This window comes from Xiphophorus maculatus, chromosome 9 (genome assembly GCF_002775205.1).
Source record: "Xiphophorus maculatus strain JP 163 A chromosome 9, X_maculatus-5.0-male, whole genome shotgun sequence".
Classification (NCBI taxonomy): domain Eukaryota; kingdom Metazoa; phylum Chordata; class Actinopteri; order Cyprinodontiformes; family Poeciliidae; genus Xiphophorus; species Xiphophorus maculatus.
Window position 1 is genome coordinate 2057660 of NC_036451.1, and position 22948 is coordinate 2080607.

The 22948-nt window shown below is 36.0% G+C and overlaps 1 protein-coding gene across 1 annotated transcript; it reads right to left on the reverse strand.

Annotated features, from left to right (window-relative positions):
- fam102b (family with sequence similarity 102 member B) lies at positions 1 to 22948 on the reverse strand. The gene is made up of 11 exons (XM_014471088.2): positions 22668 to 22948; positions 16972 to 17092; positions 16718 to 16747; positions 15483 to 15599; positions 15304 to 15350; positions 13567 to 13661; positions 9491 to 9592; positions 8079 to 8307; positions 4328 to 4464; positions 3920 to 3989; positions 1 to 2473 (listed from the first exon to the last, which is right to left on the reverse strand). The coding sequence occupies exons 1-11, from the start codon at positions 22811 to 22813 to the stop codon at positions 2431 to 2433; spliced, it is 1137 nt and encodes a 378-aa protein (XP_014326574.1). The 5' UTR covers positions 22814 to 22948; the 3' UTR covers positions 1 to 2430.

Genomic DNA, 22948 nt, shown 5'->3' on the forward strand with positions numbered 1-22948 from the left:
GAGGCGTTTAAACTGTTTTATTCAGCAGTGCTGGGGAGACATTTTGCTGATCAATACAGTCATTAGGGAAGCAGTTTGTCAAAAAAACAAATCCGTAACAGAGAACACTCAACGTGTCAGAACGTCACTTTACAATAGTTTACAGTTTTAATTAGACAACAGCTTCACAGAAGAGAAAAGCACCATGTTTGGAACATGTTGGGTACCGAGATGAGCGCCACACAGATAAACGCTTTATTCCAAACAAAAAGACAAAAAAATCACCTTCAGACGAAAAGACAAATGGCACCCAGAGTTTAAACATTTAGTACCAAATTGCTCATAAAAAAGACACTTTATTTTCAGACAACATTTATTAAAAATGTCACATCGGCAACAAAGATTAGAAAACAAAAACGATAGTATCTTTTTTCTTCTTCAGAAATCTTCAAATCAAAAACAACTAAAAATGATTAATTACTTCAGACGACATTTTATGAGAACAAAATTACATTTTGGATGATGAACAAGTGAACAATTATTCCTTCAACGTGAAAATGGATGGCACAATAAAATGAGAACGAGGAGGAGGATAAAATGCGTCTGGCTTTGACTGGAAACTTCCGTAAAGCTCAGAAGATTATAACCATGCATGTCACAAAATGGCCTAGTTAAAACACCAAAGGCTTGTGCAGATATGGCTGTAATGAGTTTAACATTTATTCTACAATTTGCAGTCAGTTCTGATGGAAAAGCAAAACTTAAAGATTCAGCAGAGCCCGTTTTCTAGACGGTTGACCTGTTGATACTCGTCAAGTTATTTACCTACTTTGTTCTGAAACATCATGAACTTTGAACTCTAACAGGATATAAACAGTCTTCATACAATAAGAGGAATTCAGCACAGATTCAATCAATAGTGCAGTTTTCTACCAAAGGTTTTCCTTCCACTATACGTTCCCCAAGTATTCTTGGATACAGCCAGGTTATTTTAATAATTACATTTTTATGTAATTATTAAATCCTCCTTGCTGAGGGTCTCAGTTACTGGCTGCTGGACAACGGTCAGGTTGGTTTTCTTCACAATGATTGTGAGAACGATTTATTTAAATATCAACGTGTGTGTGATGTACGGAAGAGAAATAGGGCCACTAGAAAAAACAAACAAAATTACACTTTTTTCCCCCCAAAATTCAGATTTTTTTCCCCCTTCAGAATTCTGAATTTAATCTCAGAATTTTGACTTTTTCTTTCAAAGTCAGAATTTTATTAAATTTTTTTCACTGGCCTTAATCCTCTTCCATATTAGTGAATCTTAAATGAGTTTACTTAAATATAAATTGTTGCTGTTGGCTCTAAATGCATCTGACCGTTGAGTTTTCTTCTTGGCAGTGGATCACTTTACTAGATTTTTTGTTGTTCAGTTTGTTTACAAACAAAACTGCAACATATGCACCAGATTCACAGGAGCCAGTTAATCAGTCAAACATGAACTTTCATTGTTTTGTTTTTTTCTTTGTAATTTCCCTGACCTGCAGGTCGGTGTGGATTGGTGAAGCACAGCTTTTAAGCAAAATGCACATTAATTCAAGCTATTAATTCTCACATTTTTACCTACAGTTTCATTTAATGATGCAAAGTGGGAACATTTTTATTAATAAGTTGCTAATTCTAAAATAAATTTGGTTGTTCAATTTCTGGATGGATTAGAAGCGTAAAATACTGGCTAAAAATCTAGTTAAAAAAAAAATGCAGTTTTGGTAAACAAATCAAGTTTTGCTCTTTTGTCTTTGACAGTTTTAACATTAAATTACATAAAATCCCATCACTCATTCAACACAGGAGTCTCACACATTGTCACCCACTCATTGTCCGCATTCACACATAAAATAGCTTACATCTTATGCTTCTGTAGTAAAATATTCTCACCTTGAAAACACAGTTATCGGTGCCAACTGCAGCTCTTCAGCTGCTTGCAGGCAAATCTTCCAGATAAAGTCCTATCTTAAGTACATCCAAAACAAGCAGACTAAAGGAATGTATCAAAAACACTTTTCACTTTAAAGGTGCACAAAGAGAAATTAATCTCCTCTCATTGACGTAATAAAAAAATGCATAAACATGTAGATCTGCCAGCACCCAAACTGAGTGAAAACATTCAACTGAAATATGATATAACAGTTTCTTGGAGTGATTTGATAAACAACCATTTTAATTCTTTAATCTACAGCTCTGTGTGTTTATCTGAGATGATATCTTGCCACTTCTTTCTCTTGAATGTATGACAGTGGCTTAAATGAACACAAGGGGGCGCTATGGTTATGACGGAAATCAGTGATCAGGCTTGACACAGTGCTGATAATAAGGGGCGTTGTGTTTGCTGTGGGAATTGAGAAACCAACGCAAACCATTTGTTTAAAGTGTGATCAAGGTCATCCTGTCATCGCAGCGCTAATGCTTCATCACCACCTGTTCGTATGCTCCAGCGCCAACCCTGAAGACAGAAAAAAGATTACATTAAACCACCACAATTTAGTTATTTTTTGCTAGCAATGTCTAAAAGTAGCCTTGTTGTGTTTAGAATATATCGCGTGACCAAAAAATATTAGAAAACAGACTAATCAAATGTATTTGAAAGGCATCAAAACGTTAACAATATTACATCTAAGAATGTTTATACACCTCCGGTAGATTTGGTTCAATCTGGGATCAAAATTGCAACATTTGTTAAATTTTCAGCTGGTGTGTCAAACCATCCAAACTAATTGAAGAACCTGTTCCCCTCCTGTCCTGTGGGGGCGCTGTACCAAGATCCACTGAAGGAAACAACACAAAAATCTCTGAACTTGGTTCTCTGAGCACAACTAAGATTTTCATGAAATGTAAACAAAAATGGAGCGGCGTTAGATTTTAGCGATTTATAGGATTTTTGTTTGTAAAACACCATGAGTCATTTCTCCCGCTAGCAATAGACTTGAGTGTTTTTTTTTTTATTTACCCATAATGCCCAGCATAATAGTCTACTTCCTCCTTTTGGACCGGTCTCCAGTCTGCTTAGCATTCAGTGTTCATTCATACTAGCCCTATTTAATCCAGTTTAATCAAACTCTAGTTCATTTGTCTAGAAAGTCCGGTTCTTTTGGGAGGTGTGAATGTGTAAACGGACCAAAACAGCGAACTCTGGTCCGTCTAAAAAGCTTGGACTCAGTTCAGTTGAAGTGAACTCTCGTGCGATTTGAATGCATATGTGAACACCAAGCAGACCAGAGACGGCTCCAAATGTAAGAAGCGGACTACAGAGCAGGGATTTCTGGGTAAATACAACCAAAGTGAACATGATAGCCTCTAGCTAGCAAGAAATGGCTTGCAGTCTTTTACCAACATCAAATAAAAAACCCTACTGACACTACTTTATTTTTGTTTACGTTTCATTTAGAAGGAAGTTGCACTCAGTGTCTTCTTCAAAGGTTTTCATGTTGTTTCCTTCAGTAGTCCTTGGTGCAGCGCCCCCACAGGTGAGAAGGGGAATATGTTTTTCAATTAATTTGGTTGGTTTGACTCAGTGAGTTGAAAATGCAACAAATGTAACAATTTTGGTCTCAAATCAAACTGAGCCTACCAGACTATCAGGTGTGGAAACATCCTCACATCTGACTGAACCGCACCAGAGTTCTCTTCAACCAAATCGAGACCTAAGCTTGTAGACGGACCAGAGTTCGCTTTTCTTGGTTGATTTATGTATTCCCCAAACGAACCGGATTTTCCAAGCAAACGAGCTAAAGTTCAATTTAAGCAAACTAAACAGGGCCGGTGTGAATGAAACCGGAATTGTCATATTTTGTGCGAATGGTACTAAATTATAATTACCCCCCCAAGGACACAACTCTAATTTAGATAATCGGCAATTCATACAATGCAAATCTGAGTCTCCAAAGCTCACCTGGTGGGCAGATGATGGCTTCCCAGGGCTGTGCTTCCTCCCGGCCCAACAAACAGACGCAAGCCTTCCTCTGAAGCAGACACAGTTGTGGTAACAGTCATTGCAGGAGGCACCCACTGCCTCCTGTATAATTCTAGTCATGAGGAGCAGCCAGTTGCTAGGCAATCTAAAAATAATCATGTATTGACAGCAGCTCTCTTTTCTTAGCTTTGAGCTGAATGAGACCTTGGAAAGAAACACAATGCTGTCCTAAAAGCTCACACAAACTGACTCACAGCATAACAGAAGAGTACCGGCTAATTCGTTGTTATGCAAACTAGCCGTGCATCTCTTGTAATTATCGTTATTCATTCTTATAGCAACATGTGGCTGAAAGATTTTAGTTGATAATTAGGCCAGTTTTCTCACCTTCAGCACTGGAGTCCAGTAAGCTGGGTGTAAAATCTTGACTTTGTAAAATCTTTTCCACAACATCATCAGCGTCCACCCGAGTGTCATCCATTCTCTTCAGCTGAGACTCCATGGAGTCCTGTTTTATTGGATGTCTAAACAGAAAGAGGACAGAAGTAAATACGCTTCCTTTGACACAAACTGGTCGTTATTTCATTCTAACTATTTAATATCAATAAGTTTATTGGATTAAAATTTGTTCCAATTGATTAACTAAAAGCGTCCATAGAGCTTCTTTTAGTGTTGTAGTTTAGCCGCCCTCCAGCAGAGGGCGCCGCTGGTCATCCTTAAGCGTAGCCGTTGATTTAGAATTAAAGATGGCGGCGGAGCCGTTGTTGAACGGTAAAGAGAAACGGTCCAAACAGAGTCCAGTGTGGGATGATAAATGAACTTTATGCGGCTCTGCTTTGAAATATAGACACTCAACCAACTCCTGAAGTTTCACCTTAATGGCGACGTGAGAAACGTCTCATTCAGGAAATTACCGATCGGCCACAGAAGATGACGCGACAGAAAAGCGGAGGGCAAGACGCAGAAAAAATTTAACCTGATGGAAACAACATGACGCCACAGTTTATGTGAGTTTATTCACTTCATGCAGCGAAGTTTTAACATTCCTCCAAGAGCAACTACAGGCTACACATTTCTGTATGAATATCTGCAAGTTGGGAATTAAGCGTTTCATCTTTAATTTTTCTATTCAGCAACCTTCTTGATTCGTTATATCTTATATGTCTAAATTTAATAATGTGAGAACAATTTTCTTTTTATTCCGTCACTATTTAACGCAGCTGACACAAAATAACGTGAAAATGTTTTCTCATATTATGAAAAATGTAGCCCTCGACTCAAGAGAAACCTCATATTTTTAAGAAAATGTCCTCTTCTGTCATGAGTCAATCAGATCAATCAACTTTATATTAACTAATTGATCAATAACTGAACTCAGGCTTTAAAAATGTTACCTGAAAAAGAATCTGATTGTACAGACAGATGGGCAAATTAAATTTTTCCATGTGTTGGATACACTTTATTTAAAAACTAGCACATAGGTTGGAGCAACTCTGTTCTATGATTTCAGACATAATTTTATTTGTTTATTTTATTCATTTAAAATCTAAAATGAATGTCATGTTGACATAAGATTTGAATGAAAAGGAGTAGTAGGAGTAAGAAAAATAGTTTCTCTCAAAATTCAATTTGCTATACAATAAGTAGCTAAGCATCAATTAACAATCCATGTAAATGAATGTTTAAACACCAACAGGCAATGTGGATATATAAATATATTTATTTATGACACTACTGAATGAATACTTCATTATACTTTGATAGAATATTGTATTTTATTAAACGTAAAAATGTATCTACTCTGGTTTCTTCAGACAGATTTGTTAAACAGAAATAATAAAACTATTGTGAATAGGACGAGTAATATGTCTATAAATATGAATATTTTTCAGCCCTTATTTTGAACTTGAAATGAATCTTCATGCTTCAGGTGTCTGCAGCCTGTATTTTGGGCTTTAAGCATTTCTGAAACGCCTGAATGCACAAACAGCAGAGCGCTTGTTGCAATGTGCTGAAAACGCACTGTAAAAAAAAAAATTAACCTCCACAGGCTGTGAATGTTGAGCGTGTGGTGTTGGAAAAAAAAAACTGGAGTCAACTGGTGAAACTTTGTCCTACAAACACTACAATGTGCGGTAACTGGTTTCCAGCTACTAAACTGGGACATGCAGTGTTGACAGCAGGCTGTGGTGTTAACCACTTTACAATAAACAGAAGTCAGGCTGACTTGAAACATACTTTTGAGGAAGATGCACAAAGAAACCAGCTTCTTTGGTCATATTTTTGCAAGATGGTTTTTAAAATTAATTTCAAGTATAAAAACATAGGAATACATTGAGATCAGATGTGGTAGCTTCACAAGTATCACTGTTTAACAGGTTAAATTACTTAGATTTTTGTCTGGAACCAAAGTTTGAAGTGACACGTGGCTTTACAAGCCGACTGAAACCAGACTGACTTGTTTGACGCAGCACTTCCTGTCACAGTTTCATGTTGCGTTGTTGTCGCCGAGGTTTCACGGCAACCAGTGATTCAAGCTGTGGGTATATTTATGAGCTATACATATATTTAGGGAATAAAAGTGTAATCGATGATGCTGTTTCCATTTGTCTTAAGGCAGAGACAAACTACCAAACAACACAGATAAATAAAAGTGAGTGGTTGTTGTAAAAGTCTGGCAGTTAAAGTTTAAGTGCATCATGCTGTTGTAGTTGAAATAGGGCTGAAACAATTAATCAACTGAAATTAACTAATTTATTAATCAATTAATTAACTAAGAAAAAAGAAAAAACAGAGCAGTAATTATGCCAAAACTGTACAAAAATATATTTACATTTTGCATTTAAGATAAAAACACCTTTTTCTGTAAATGTGTTTTAGCCAAAACTTCTCAAGTGGCCTCAAGGTTTTAGCTTCACCCAGTTCAAATTTACTGAAAGGAATGCAATGTTACTGCATATTAGGCAATACAATGTTTATTTTCTTACTTTGCATATATTAATGTATTTTTAATTTTGTATAAAAACACATAAGTGGTTAAATGAAAAATCTTTTTCTGTGACAATTTTTATACGACAAACCAATTAATCATCAGAATAATCGATTACTACAATAATCTATAGTTGCAGTTAAACCCATTTGTGGCAGGACATTTTTTTACCCACCAAACATGGCAACGAGAGCTTCCTGTGACAACAAAACCACAAATATCCTTCCGCTGCTTCGCCGAGCAGCTTTTGAGACGATCAGGTGTGATATTTACAGGAAATGTGGGAACTTGCACCAAAGTCACTCCACTAGTCCTGCCATTCATCCAACCGTCTTAATAATAGAGTTTGTGCACTTTAAAGCATTTTAAACTTTACCAGCATCACACTCTGGAGTTAAAAACAATAAAAATGAGCTAAAAAATTACTATTATGATATAATTTATTACTGTTTGTAAAAATGCTTTGTGGAAGCATTCTACTGCAGGGACAAGGTAACTTAAAATATAACATTATTTTATGATTTGAAATGTCTCTCTTACATACACCTTATACACCTGACTGGTCCGAAAGCAAAACACTAATTTAACTAAAACAATTACACAGTTTCAATAACTTTAATGTATAAAATACAAGCTAAACTGTATGTAAATTACGCAGATCAATACGTCATTAAGCCATTAGGAATAATAAATATTCGTTACATTGGAACAATCCAAAAAAAGTTACGGTAAATTACCTTCCTGCTCAAATTAAATCCTTGGAACAAAATAAACACCAAAAAAATTTCTTGCTGTTTTCTGGAATTTAGCAAATCTAAATAATTTTGGTAATTCTAGCTAACCTAAAACAAGGAAAGTTTGGTCTGTAACTTCAGACATATTTTTATTATGTGTATGAAAATATAAGGTTTCAGCTGTTGATGCTTTCTAAATCTAGGCTTTTCGTCGAATGTTAGATTGGACCTTATTACAAAACTGTGCAGTTTGAATATGAAGAACTTTCCAAACTTTGGAAACACCTGACTGAAATTCTCGCATTTCCAAGGATTTAAATTATTATGATTAGGACTTAAATTATTAAGATTATGGACTTGGTGATAAAAACCCATCAGTTTGCTGCTCCGCGCGGAGAGCTGGTGATAAACTCACCGGTTCAGTCGCTCGCAGGACGAGGAACTGCGCACCGGTGTGCCCGGTGGGTTTCCCGTGGTTGCCGTGGGAACCGGGTGTTCCGGCAGAGCTGGACAGGGTTTGGACTCTCGCTCCTCGCTCGGCTCCGGGATGCTTCCGATTCCTGTCGACGCGCTGCCCACAGAGTGGTTTCTCCGGTGGCTGAACTCGGACATGCTGGACGAGCGGGAGTGACCTGTGCTGTAGCCTGAGGAAGACACGGAGCTCCACGTGAACGCACAGCCGAAAGGTTACCGTGAAAACTTTGGGGTCTTTCATCCCTTTGTTTATAAATACTAAGCAAATTCATAAAAAAAATAAAATAAAAACTGGAGGCCACTATTAAAGCTGTCATGCAAAATTCACATTTTGCAAGCTTTTATACTTCAGTTTGGGTCTCTACTGCTTCTAAAAATAGCTAAATAAAATAAAAAAACACATGTTTTTTTAAATATTTTGGCAATAAATGAATACATCTAGAATCTGAATTAATGAGTTACAACATTTAATTTCCCTTTGGGATCAATATCATAATCATGAATTTGAATGTTTATTGGTGTCTGGAAAAAGAGCGATTGCAGAAACCTCCGGAGTGTAATGTCACAAATCAGCAGGTACAACCCGTTACCTAGCAACCCCAGCGAAGCCCAGCCGGTTACCTAGCAACCCCTGCTGAGTTCCAGCGCATATGGTTAAAATTAACTATTTCTAAACTCTGTCTTGTAAAGTGCCTTGAGATATTTGTTGAAAATTGGTGCTGTATAAATAAGCTGAGATGCCTTTTAGTAGGCCAATTTTTATTGTTATTGGTCTTATTTAAAAATGTATTTTTCACAGAACATACACTTTTTAGTTGTCTGTAGGAATTACTAAACGTTTTCCAATTATAAACTTCTGATTTGGCTCAAAGTGTGAGGTGGCATAAGGGTAGCCCATTTTCCTCTCATCAATGATCAATTATTTTGCACTTTTGCAACAAAACCTTCATGTCTGCAGGAAGCTCTTTAAAAGCAAAATACATTTGAGGGCATCAGACATGAGACGGACGACTTCCTGCAAACTAATCTGAGGTTTGAATAAATCTTAAAAAGCGTTGCATGAGGCAGGAAAAAAAGAAAACACGTTTCCACCCTTCATGAGCGAAGCACTGCAGTCGATCTCTGCGCTCACCCACTTCCTCTAATCGTTTGTTAGAGTCATTTGATCTGCCGGTGCTGGAAACCGGAGCCGCCAGCTTCGAACGGGAGCCGTGGCTCATCCCCGGAAATTGATTTCACCGTGTCTATCCTCCTCGAACCAAAGGTTACTTTTAGTTCTACCTGAGTCACTGAACAAGAGGAGCTAAAATAAACCAAACAATTTACTAGTTTGTAGAGTATGTGATTATCTACCTGAGAGTTTGGACTGCTGGCTGGCGTAGCTGGAGGTCCGGGAGTGGCCGCAGCCTCCCAGATCGTCTGACATGACGGGACCCTTTCCTTCTCGGCTTTCACCTGGATGAGGAGGGACAAAGTGGATAATTTCATTTCAACCCCTCTGAGTGTTCACTGCAAATGTGTGAAAGATGAAGAATAACTGGACTTTAGAAGCTACTAAATCGCTTCTGAGCCACAAAATGGTGGAGAAATATTGGACAGAAACAGCAAATCTGCAACACTGTCATTACACCAGTATAAATATTCTTATGAAAGTTATTTTTTTTAGGTACCTAAAACTCCTTTCTCCCTGAAATATTAATATGATGTGACACAGAGGCCCATTTTTTTAGTTACTGGCGACTCGGCTGGAGGAGGAGCCGTGTTTATATTGCCATCCTTAGCAGCGTTTCCATTAGAAATATCCGCAAAACTTTGTTGATATTCCACTAATGTCGTAAAAAATTTAATTTTGCAGTTGCGGTATTTCCATTAAATAAGAAACGTACTGTAATTAAAATGAATGTTTGTTCTTGCGACGTCATTAAAAATCATGCCGCACCATCTTCTTCCCACTACTTCCTGTCGTCTTCTTTGTCGTTTCCAGCAGTAGTAACATCCGGTTGTCGGTTACATGACTTGTGTGACACAAAAAAACTACTTCCACTTCAGTTTTACGAAATAAATTAATTTGATGCAGCCGAAAAACCACCTCATGCAAAACGTTTTGCTTTTTTGTAATTGCCATGTTTCCATTAAGCAATTTTATATTCATAACTACAATTTGCGCGATTTATGGAAATGCAGCTACAGTGAGCATGTTTGTCAGGAGTAAGCAAAGAGAATAAATTTTATTGTCGTAATGTCATCTTAGTGTTTGTGTTAATAAAATACCAGAAGCACCAGATAAAATCCCAATGTAAAAACAATGTAAGTTTTCAGAAGATAAAAAGCTGTCCTTTAGGCTAATAAAAATAATTTCAGTTTTTCTGAATAACCTTTTATTTCCAGACAAAATCTAAATAACTCCTCTAGAATGACTACATGTTTGACAGAAAATAAAAGCGATTGCAAAGGAGGCAGAAGCCGCAAAAAGTCCAAAGTTGCTTTGAAACACAAAATTAAGTGTTTTCTGTTCGCAATTCATTTTTTACTGATTAATGAAAAATGCAGTCCTTCGTAATTTAATATTTTAGTAGACAAAAATAAAATTTAACAAGATTTAATCAATTGAAATTAGTCTAATTAAGCCTGTCACAATAAGCAATGAGTCAATTAATCGCATTAAATTAAATGGAGCGTAATAAATTCCATTTGCATGTTTGTGTAATTTGCATAATAATAAAGTGATGCTTCCCTTTAGTATTACTGAAAAGTTTTCATTTTGAAGAATGCTGGAAACACTGGACACACAGTATAAAGTCGTTAGTTTGCACTTTTTTGTTGCACAAGTTTTAACTGGCAGTTTTGCCAGTTAAGCAAAACTGGGAAATTTGATTTACTTGCTGGCAAAACATTATTATTTATGTTTTGAAGTGCAGTTTTGTTTTGCTGTGACTTCATAATTCATTTTATTTATTGTTTATTTTGGATAATTAAAATGTCTTCCTGTTGCAGTGTTAAATGTTCTTCGGGAAATTTAAGTTTATTGATCTTTGAGAGGATGCACTTGCATTATTATGACAATATCATTTATCACAATATTTTATGGGACAATTTATCGTCCAAGAAAAATGTTATTGTGAAAGACCTAAGAATAATACCAAAAAAGGCTGAAATTAAATCAGAATGAGCTGCTGAATTAACCTTAATGGGATGTTGGCTCCACCTAGATTAAAAAAAACATAATATGATAGTTTGTAACAGAAATGGACATTTTACAGTTTTACAGTAGCTTCTTGGGGTCACCAAGTTTCCATGGTAACATGTAGAGTTTGCTAAATGATACTGTGATTTAACTGGAACACCATGTTTTAGTCAGATGGCTGTAATAATGAAACAATATTAAAACAAAGGATGTAAAAAAACCCACTTTACTGAGACATTAAACCAACACATTTTACACAACGCAGTTTCCCCTGAACAGACATGAACAGCGTCCTATTTTTAAACATGTGAAAGCCCACAGGTCAGAACAGATTGTAGTTAATCTAAAAGAGGCTGTTTGAATTATACATGAAAGCACTTTTCTATTCAACACTGCAATGTGTTCACCCATGAAGACACACAGAAGAGGAAGAGATTCTGATGTAAAAAGGAATAAAGCTGAAGAAACACCCAAATAAAACAATTTTTACGCCTTATGAATGTTTATAAAGCTTTAGCATTTTATAGTGGGAGAAAGTGAGGATTATATCTGCATGAGTGAACAAAGTTGGGTTTCTCTTGCTTTTAAATTGGCTTAAAAGCATCTACTGAAGAAAACTGAAGATGAAACAGCTCTTGAAACGTTTAGGTTACCCAAAAACAACAAGATTTATTCATCATCACTTTAGGAAAATGTAATCTACAGGAACAGAGCGCGATGAAGCTGAGTTAACTCACCAGATGGTTTGCAACGCAGAGCCATTTGGCTCAGCTGTTGTGATAAAATGCTTCGGCGCTGCAGCTAATGACTGCAGGGAAATCCACGGATTATCAGATCAGACGGCTCCGTTATTTACTTATTTACTGCCTCAATTTTGTAGGCTACGCTGAAAAGCAGATCATGTGCAGAATTAGGAAGTGACCTGAGTCTGAATGACTCAATAAGACTCCTTCATATCAGGCCGAATGTATGTTTAGCATGAGGTCGCGCAGTAAAACTCTTAAAACTATTCATATCAGGGTTCCAACTAAAAATTATTTTAGTAATCGATTATTGTGACGATTAATCTGAAAGAAAATTGGCAAATTCTAAAGATTTCTCATTTAACCTCTTAAGTCTTTTTACGCAATATTACAAAGACATTTAAAAATTGCAAATAAATACATTCCTTTTTAAATAACAAAATAAACATTTTTATGCTTTAAGTGCCGCAGCATAGCATTTTTCAGCGAATCCTACGTCCACATTAGGAGTTGTGGGTAGAACATATTTTCAAGCAGGTTTTTTTGTACATTAAATGCCAAAAGTAGATCTATTTTGTATGGTTTTGACTGGATTAGTATCTGTATATGTGCTTTCTTTCAGCAAATTGACTTTTTTGTGTCTGTATACTCCAATGAATCTATTACTAAACTAGTTTATGATTATTTTAATAACCGATTAATCACGATTAATCTGATTAATCGTTTTAGCCATAATTCAAATGATACATTTTCTCACAAACTTTAGCCTTTTACTAGGATTTTATGGGATAGAACAATACAAAGCTAAAAAAAAGATGCAGCTTTAGACGTTTTTAACAAATATACAAAATGGAAAGTAAGCTTATGCATTCTGTGCATGAGTCAATTTAGAAAAAAATAAAAGTTTTTCAATATAAAGTGTTTTTCGGTAGCATCAAAACTACAAAGGAAACACTTTTTTTCATGTCACACAAGTCATGTGACCAACAACCAGGTATTACTACTGGCGGAAACGACAAAGAAGACGACAGGAAGTGGTAGGAGGACAATGGCGCTGCACGTTTTTTAATGACTTATTGTAAAAACAAACTTAGTAATTTTAATTATGTTTCTTATGCAATGTGATTTTAATTGTGCTTTTTATTTTATGTACAAACTGCAAATGCAATTTTAATTTTTTTACATTAGCAGAATATCTACAAAATGTTGCACAAATTTGTAATAGAAACAAAACCATTGCGTTTCTAGCAAACCTCCAGGCTGCTCCTCTAATTGTTTTTAAATTTTAGATGTAGGTTTTCAGTTGTGCACCTTCCATTTTCAGATATTAATTTATTATTAAAAAACTACACACAGGCAGCCTCTGTTTATTAAGAGAGGTGTCAGTGCAGGTAGTTAAAATTTACGGTTGTTTGCAGCAGACTTTAAAAGATGCCTGCCGACGTTTCAACAAACAGAAAAAAGAGAGAAAGTGAAGAGTGTGATGGCGTGATTAGTCTCACCAGAAAAGCCTTTCTGTGAGTCTCCGCCCCTCCTTTCCTCCAGCAGGCTCTCTCCATCACTCTGGATCCCAATCACTGTGGCTGTGGATGGAGGCCTGGACAGTAGAAACACAATGTGGCTTTATTTCCTCCTCTGTATTTCAATGAGGCCTTTATTACAAGAAAAGAAACCAAAGTAAAGACAAGGCGTTGCTAATTTAAACTCAAGAATATGGATTAATATCGAGCATTAAACTCAAGAGTCGCACTCAAATTAGGGGAAAATGGGGCGTGCTGTGGTGGCTTAGTGGTTAGTGTGACCCGTATTTGGAGGCCTTGAGTCCTCGTCGCGGGTTCGACTCCCGGACCCGACGACATTTGCCGCATGTCTTCCCCCCTCTCCTTCCCCGTTTCCTGTCAGCCTACTGTCATATAAGGGACACTAGAGCCCACAAAAGACCCCCTGGAGGGGTAAAAAAAATAATAAATTAGGGGAAAATGTTTCTTACCTAAAGGTAAAGAGACTTTTCTTTCTGAATGCCAGCTTCAGTTTTTAAAAAATGTTAAATTAAATAAACAGGGTTTCTACAGATTCCAATTTAAGACTTTTTAATGCCCACTTGATTTAAATTTAAGACCAAAAAACTATAAATATAGGGGATTATTGAAGTGAGTCAGTGGCAAAAACAAACTTTGGTGATACATTTGCAATTACCCATGATAGTCGCAAAAGGGTGTATTAGCTTGTAGTTAGCGACCGCACTGAACAAGTCTGCTTGTGCCTCAAACTTTGCCTGACATAAAAGTCCAACAAGGAAGAAAAAAAACCTGCATAGCAGACTGAATAGTTCAGCCACTGCAAAATGTAAGACCTGCGATTAACATATTTAAGACCAGTCCACATTTTGAAATGAATTCAAGACATTTTAAGGCCTTAATTTTCGGTGCACCAATTTAATGCTTTTTAAGGATGTGCGGACATCCTGATTTTTTTTTTTTTTTTAATAAAGTTGGCCTTTAGAAGTTATAAATATAACAAATTATTTTTATTAATCATTTATTGTTTGTCTCTGTTAATTTTTTGAGTCACTATGATATTACAAGCCTCAATCACTAAAAATGTATTAACATTTAATACATATTATTATTTTTCTGAAATATGTCCAAAGCAGATCAGGCTGCAATGTGAAGAGGTCATCATCAAGTGACCTTATAGTGATTTAGAAAATAAATAAAAGAGTCAATGTGACATTTCTGCTGGGTTCAGTGACTGTCATACTTATGTCACATGAAGCAAAAAAATGTGATTATCCCAAATAATCAGAATTATTACAACAGAACTGTGGACAACGTGAGTTTGGTTGAAACCAGTCTCAACTTCAGTCTCAGTTTACGTTGCTAAAATTGGATCATTACAAGATAAAAAGAAAACACAACTAATAGAAAATGGCTTTAGTGGAGCACTGACTTTAACTTCTGTAGAAAAGTCGGAACCAAGAGTGGAGGGATTCAATTCGCTTGCTTCATAATTATTATTTTCAGTCACTGTTTACATTCAGATTTACAGCGTCTGGCGTCTTCTGGTGCAGAATTAGCAGCATGTCAGGAGGGAAAACAAATCAGACTTTTTTGGGTGAGAAATTTGGAATTTGGTCATTAAATAGTTGGATTTTGGTTGCATTTGCCTGCTGTGTGAACACAGAAATAGCTGCTACCTTTATTAAAGTCAACAAGTAGAAACACGTTCTTCAAACTTACGTTTTGAAACAGGGATCCCCTGACATGAGCTGCGTACCGATGATAACCTACAGAGAATAAAACGGTAAAAGGGTTTTACGTCAGTAAATCTGCTTATTGCCTTGTATTTAAAGTAAAACATAATTCCTCTCATGCAGAAATAAACCAAGCTGGGTCTGCTGTGGGCCCACAGATGTTACCTTGAGAATGGAGTTATCCTGCCTGGTATTTTTGGTATCATAGCCTTCCAGCAGACACCTCCGAGTTGTGTTTCCTGAGCCGGCAAACTCTGCTAAATTCAGATCTGCAAAACCGAGCTGAAGGAGACAAAAACAAAACAAGGTGAACCTTTTTTTCACTTCCTGTCTGCAGAAAATCAGTAATGTGACCTTTAGATACAAAGACTCGACACGCAGGAACATGAGAACAAAGGAATAAAATATCTTTTACGGCTCAGTTTTCCTTCACGACAGGCTGGTTGCTATCTAAGAGTGATTAGAATATTATCACGCTGCTCAGTTTCAGTGACTGGAAGCAGAAGCCATCTGTTAGCTTCACTCATATTCCCTTTAAAAAAAACCTGAGCTGTGGCCTGAGGATATTTATCAAATGAGGAAAAGTCAAACTTTTTAATGTATGTTTTTAATTACAAAAGCCAAGAGGATAATCTACATAAAAATGTAATTATTGTAATTTATACTTTACTTTTTTCCCCAAGGTGATACGATTGAAAGAAGAACTTTTAAATAGAGATCACTTCCTGTGATCTGGAGTAAAAAATATGTTGGAAGCAGATCTGCTGGCTGTTCTTCAAAATGGGAAAAACAAGGATGCATTGAAGTAAGGCTGAAACTAACAATTATTTTATTTATTGATTATGCTGATGATAATTAATCAGATTTTAAAAATTTTCATCTAACCACATAAACTTTTTTTTGTACAATATTATAAATACATTAAATGATTAAAATAAGTAATTATTTTTTTTAAGTAGGAAAACATACATTAAAAAAAGCATTCCTCTGATAAATCTGAACCGGGTGAAGTTAAAACGTGACGAGTTTTGGCTAAAACAGGTTTACAGACAAACATGTTTTTATCTTAAATGCAAAATGTAGATATTTTTTTAACAGTTTTGGATGAATATGTTTTTCTCAGTAAATGTCCTACTCCAGTTAACGATTAATTGATTGTGATTAATTGATTCAGCTCTGCCCTTCACAAGCCTGATAATAGCTACTAGAAAACAGCAAAACTTTCTAATTTCTACAGTAAGCGATAATAAAATAGACCAAAAAGAAAAAACAAAGCTGGACCAGGAGCCAAGACTCCCGCTGTGAGGATTTTACATGAAGTTAAACATTTTAAGTTGACTGTTTGTCAATATTTGCATTTCCAATATTTGTATTTCACCCTTTAAGTACATAATAATTACCTTTGCGTATGCTTTCCCACCCTTAAGCTCCTGAAAAAGAAAATAACAGAAAGATTAGAAGCAAGATGATAATCTGTCAATTTTTAATCCCTGACATGTCAGATTATGATTATTAAAAGTAACAGATAAATAACTAAAGTTCTCCTTTTGGTAAATGTTACTCCAGGTTTCACATCAAACTTTCAGGTTTCAGTTCAACAACAGAACGTTTGGAACCCGAATCTCTCCCATTTTACACTGAACAGTTGACAAACCTTTCTGACCGAGACGCGACACATGCAGGGGTCCAGCACACCGGTTCCTGCACTGGCGCTCATCTTGCACGGAAAAGAGAAGCGCTTCCTCCATCGGACGCAGTTGGCCTGCACAGGCTCCCTGGAACAGGAAGTCACAAAGGATTAGATGACCTTTAAGCCCGTGTAAGGTCAGATATCACGGCCGCACAGGCTGCATACGGCGGCCGTAAAGGCCAAATTTCAACCGAACGTTGAAGATGATTGTGGCAAAAACATTTATTAAGACGTTTCTGTTCAAGTATGAAAATTATTTTAGCACAAAACATGGATAAATAAAGGTTTTTGATCTTTTTGTTGCTAAAATAACTCTTGGTGTAATGTATGATAGATTTTAGAAAGTTGAGCTGCACCAACTTATTTTATTATTATTTTAAATAATTTGTTCCTTTTAGTTTTGATGCATCTGTACAGCACTTTAGTATTTAAAGCACTTCATAAATAAATGATGATGATTTCATTCTTGTAATATTATATCTATTCTCAGAATATTCGAAATATAACTGAATGCGATTTTATTCTCGTACAATTTTATTCTTGTTTGACTTTATTTTCAGAATATTGCGACTATTTTCGTAATACTATTTTCAAAGTATGACTTATTATTGCGACTTTATTCCCATATTAGTTATTAGTTCAACCTTATTGTCATAAGACCTTAGTCTCGTTCAATTTTATTTTTGTAATAATATGATTATTCTTGTAGTACTATTTTTAAAATACTACTTATTATTGCGACTTTATTCTCATGTTAGTTCAACTTTATTCTCATAATACTGTAATTTTGTCATAATATTATGACTTTTTTCTCATATTTTGATTTTGACCTTGTACAACTTTATTCTCATATGAGCTTATTTTTGTAATTTTCTAAGTTCGTCATCATTTTATGTTTTATTTTTCTTATACATCCCTAATGCTGCATCGTACTAAATAAATCCACTAACACCAAATTAATACCAGATTAATATATTCTGGCTCCAGTCAACACAAACTGGTATTAATTATCCTCTGATTTTCTTGATAATTAAGCTGATTAATCGCTGTTTTTGCTTCATGTAACGTGAATCCATGAGTTGCGATGGCAGAAAAATGGCTTCCCAGTCCGTTCTGCACGTGAGTTCCCAGCAGAACGGATGGGATGAAGTGAAAGAGAAAGGAGTGTGTGCGTGGGGAGAATTACGATCCCACAGATGGCTTCACTTTCACTGGCGTCCTCTGCTCTCCCACTCACATCTCCAGTCTGTTTCTGCAGCCCAACATGCTGTAAATTACCTCACTTTCTCCCAGTTCTAGAGGCTTTTGCCTTTCAGTGTTTGCACATTTTTAAAGAAACGCAACATGTTGTTGAAAGCAGAAGAAAATGTAGTTAAAAATTAGCACTGTGTGGTGAAATGTGTGTTCTGCTCCACCTCACTATAAATAAAAACCAGCAGATGTGTGATTAATGTTGTACAAATGCTTTCGTCATCCCGAGGTGAGTAATCTTCGGAGGGAACTCCCAGCGTCGGGAGTTCTGGCTCTTCTTCATGGTTCACGCTCTGCGGCTCGAAGCGTTTCTTTGTGCAGATAAATCCGATTAGCCGGTGTGAGACGGTCTGGGTTACAGCGCGAGCAAAGAGGCAAATAAATCCCACCTCTCCTTTCTTTCAGATGTCTGGTTAAACGACAGCAGGTCTCCATTTATAGACAATAGATTCAGTTAAAGAGAAGCAGCAACTGAACTACAAATTGTTACAATGGAGAATTAAGGGAATAAGGTCAAAATATTATGAGAATAAAATTGTAAAATAATACAAACAAAAACAGGATTAAGTCAGTATTAAGAGAATAGCCATTAAGACTTTATTCTTGTGCTATTACTTCTCATTATTATGACTTCTCGAATTTTGAGACTTAATTTTCGTGTCATTACAACTTTCTTGTATTGTTACGTTTTTGATCTTGAATTATTACAACTTTGTTCTTTTATTGTTACGTGTATTCTTTTTTTATTACAACTTACAACTTTATTCTAGAGGCTGCACAGTGGCAGCCCTGCTGCCTTGCAGCAAGAAGGTCCTGGGTTCAATTCCCGGCCCGGGGGCTTTCTGCATGGAGTTTGCATGCTCTCCCTGTGCACGTGTGGGTTCTCTCCGGGTACTCCAGCTTCCTCCCACAGTCCAAAAACATGACTGTCAGGTTAATTGGTCTCTCTAAATTCTAAATTCTCCCTAGGTGTGAGTGTGTGTGTGTGTGTCTGAGTGTGTGTGTGTGCATGGTTCTTTGTCCTGTATGTCTCTGTGTTGCCCTGCGACAGACTGGCGACCTGTCCAGGGTGACCCCGCCTCTCGCCCGGAACGTAGCTGGAGAGGCAGCAGCAACCCTCCCGACCCCATTAGGGACAAAGTGTTAGAAAATGGATGGATGGACTTTATTCTAATAAATAAAGTCGTAATCGTACGGTATTATTACAATTTTATTTGTGAATTATTGCGACTAGGTTCTTGTATTATTACAAATTTATTCACATAACGGCTTTATTTAAGTGTTATTATGACTATTTGTGTATTATTATGACTTTCATGTATTCTAATTTTAGTCATGTATTGTCTTTGTTCACATCATTTTACGACTTTATTTTTGTAATTACAACAATTCTTGTAATATCACGACTTTATTCATGTATTATTACAACTTTTTTTTTTACATATTTTTACATCTCTATTCTCGTAATATTATTACTTCCTTCTCATTATTACAAGTTTGTTCTCGTAATTTTATGACTTTATTCTGTTTATTTTTTCTTAGTATTGCCCTAATAGTTCCTTCATAGTTTTGTGACGTGTCTGAACAGCAATTTTCCAATCCAGACCTTGATTATGAATGATGAAACAATAAATGGCCAGAGATTGGAATCAGGCATTTTTTAAAAAGTCAGCATTTCGGTCAAATGCTGGAAAAATTTTATAATCATAAAATATATCAAATAAATTCAGAAATTAGTCGGGCTGCACGGATTGCAATTTTCTGGCTGGTCACCGACTTTTAAAAAGCCGAATCTGCCGACTCAGATTTTGGCCAATGCTGGCTTAAAATTAACTACATGGTTTTGGCTGGGAAAAGTGTGACCAGTCAGTCTAATTAAATGTAAAAAAAAAACAACAGATGTACCAAAGAAAATAAATGGGAACAAAGCAAACATCTAAAAATAAGCATAACATTTAAACATCTGGTAGTGCAAACGAATCAAATTATCCAGTTTTTAAAATTTTTTATCATTTCCTTCTTTTTGTGCAAATGTTTCAGGTAATTTTGCATCAACCTGAAACAATGGCTCTCTTTTCGGTCAGCGTTAAAGCCGATCTAATTTACCAGGCAGCGTCAGCCGCTGGACTTTTCCTGTGTCATCCTGTCAGCAATAACAGCATCAACCTGAGTCAGTTACTCAGGGTTACGGTGAATAAAGGATGCAGGTCATTTCCTGTCACGGCCAGCCGCTGGGACGTCGTCTTTCTCTACAGTTTTACAATTTGGTGATATTTCCAAGCACTGCTTTTAAATGGTTTTATAGCTAACAGAGTCACATGACCCTAACAGGGTCAACTCCTCTGCTTTTGACGGCTTTTTTCTTCCATCTGTTCATAATTTGAGTATTTTAATAGACAAAAAGGGTTATTTCATGGTTTATTACCAACATTACACACATATCTACAGCATGTGATATATATCTATGGATATATATATACATACATCTCTATCTATCTAACACATCTGACTCCTCAAACACAGGATGATCGAAGCAGACATGTAGAGTTATGAAACATTTCTTTAAAATGTGTTTTTGACATGTTTGCTCTAAGCAAACCCTTCCATATTGGATTTATCCAGTGTTTTTTATATAAGTAATCACATTTGTTGGGATTAACTTTATGAACTTGAGTTAAGATTTCAAAATCGGCCAACTCACCCTAGAACTGACAAAAGTGTGACTTTCTTTTTAACATGACTGCACTCATCTCAGTGCATCTATATGTTTCCATTGCTTGGAATCAACTAATAAAGATCTAAAGAATGTCATTTTTTTTGATCCAACAAATGCAAGCTTAAAAGTTCTTAGTTTTTAATTGCAAAAAAAAAAAAAGAATCAAATGAAACAAATAAAATGAATCGATCAAGCTTTTTCAGAAGATACCAATTTCCAGTTTTTCCTTGAGATCTGACCTGCAGACTCTATACTTTACTCTAAAAGCATCGGGGATGGCTTGTTATGGATGTGCGCTCCAAAATCACAGTTTTAGTTCCCTACACACACAAACACAAATTTTCTTTCATACAGGCAAACTGGTGGCCATTACTTTTAAATGATCTTCTTCCATACCAAAATACCTAAAATCTTACAGCAGCTGTGACAAGTTTGTATGCATTGATGCTAAGCAGTTAGCATCTAGCATCATTGGAGTCCAGAGTTTGGTTGGACTCCAAAAAGGGTAATCCTTTATATGATTTATCATTTTTCTCTTTTCTCTCTTTCTACCAAAAACTGGACGATAAAAGTCTTCAGTCTGGTCTCAACTATCCCTTTTTTGAAGTACAAGTTTGTTTACAGAGACTTTATGATTCATTTTATTTGTTTTTTTTTTTGTTTATTTTGGATATTTAAAATGTCTTCCAGTTCCAGTGTTAAGTGTTCATTATAATTTAAAGTTTATTGATTTTTGGTCATGTGTTTTTGCATTTCAAAACAACAATATTATCATTTAAAGCATTAACTTCTGGGACAATTTATAGTCCAGCAAAATTGTGAAAGGCCTATATGTTTAGCGATATTTCGCTGTAACTGATACTAAAAAAATGAACATTTGTGTCTAAATCAACACAAACGGACTCTTTCAAATTGTCACTCATCGTTTGTTACTGCAGTATATTTTTGAAACATAAAATTCAGTGCAAAAAGGGTATTTTATTAGTGTATTTAAATGAGATCCTGGGCTGTCTAACTGGTCTTCTGTTTTTTAACACGTTCTGCCTCAAATGATGAAGACTTTTGTATGAGAAGCGTCTTAAAGAACATTTTCGTTATTATTTACAAAATAGATCCATAATTTTAGGGATTTTTTCATTTCTGTGAGACTAAATTGGCTGGTTTAATGAACAAATCCTATAAAGTAACTAACATGTCTAGTACCAATAGGGCTCATGTGTATTATGTACTTACAAGCTATAAAACACATTGGCTCTTATTTTACAACAGTACTTCCCTTCCAACTGAACTGCAAATAATATATTCAATTAAACACAATTATGATGCTGTGAATTACTTTAACACTGTGCAGGTTTTACCTTCACGACTTGAAGCTAAATTATTTTTTTGAGGTACAATTTGGAAAAGTTGAAGTACAAATTTATTATTAAATGACGAACAAGTGACAGATCCCGCGTTTTCCTTTGCTAAATATTTAGTTATATTTAACATAAATATCCTGAAAGATGGTTAATTTTACATCAGCTTTATTACTAAAACAAACATTTCATTTGACTAATTGGCTCGTTTTTAACATTAGTCATGTAGCATTTAGCTAGCTATCTGTTAACGTTTCTGACCGGGTTAAAACCACGGAGTTAAATGCTAAACTGAGACAGAACACTGGTTCCAATTAAAGTATTTTTCTTTTTACCGTGAAGATTCCTCGGAGAAGCCGCCATCCAGCAGCCTGACTTTACAGAAGAGGACGCCGTTTACGATGGGGACCGACGACAGCTCGTCCAGCTCAAAATCCACCCTGAACTTGAATTTCTTCTTCTTCATCATCATTAAATCCATACACAGTCTCGGCAGTTGCGAGGCGATGCTCCGATCCGAGGCGTCGCTGACATTACAGCCCCATTGTGCGCTCTTCTTCTGGCTCACCGGACTGTTGTTGTGGGAGGACGGTGGTGGTGAAGCTACGGATGACAA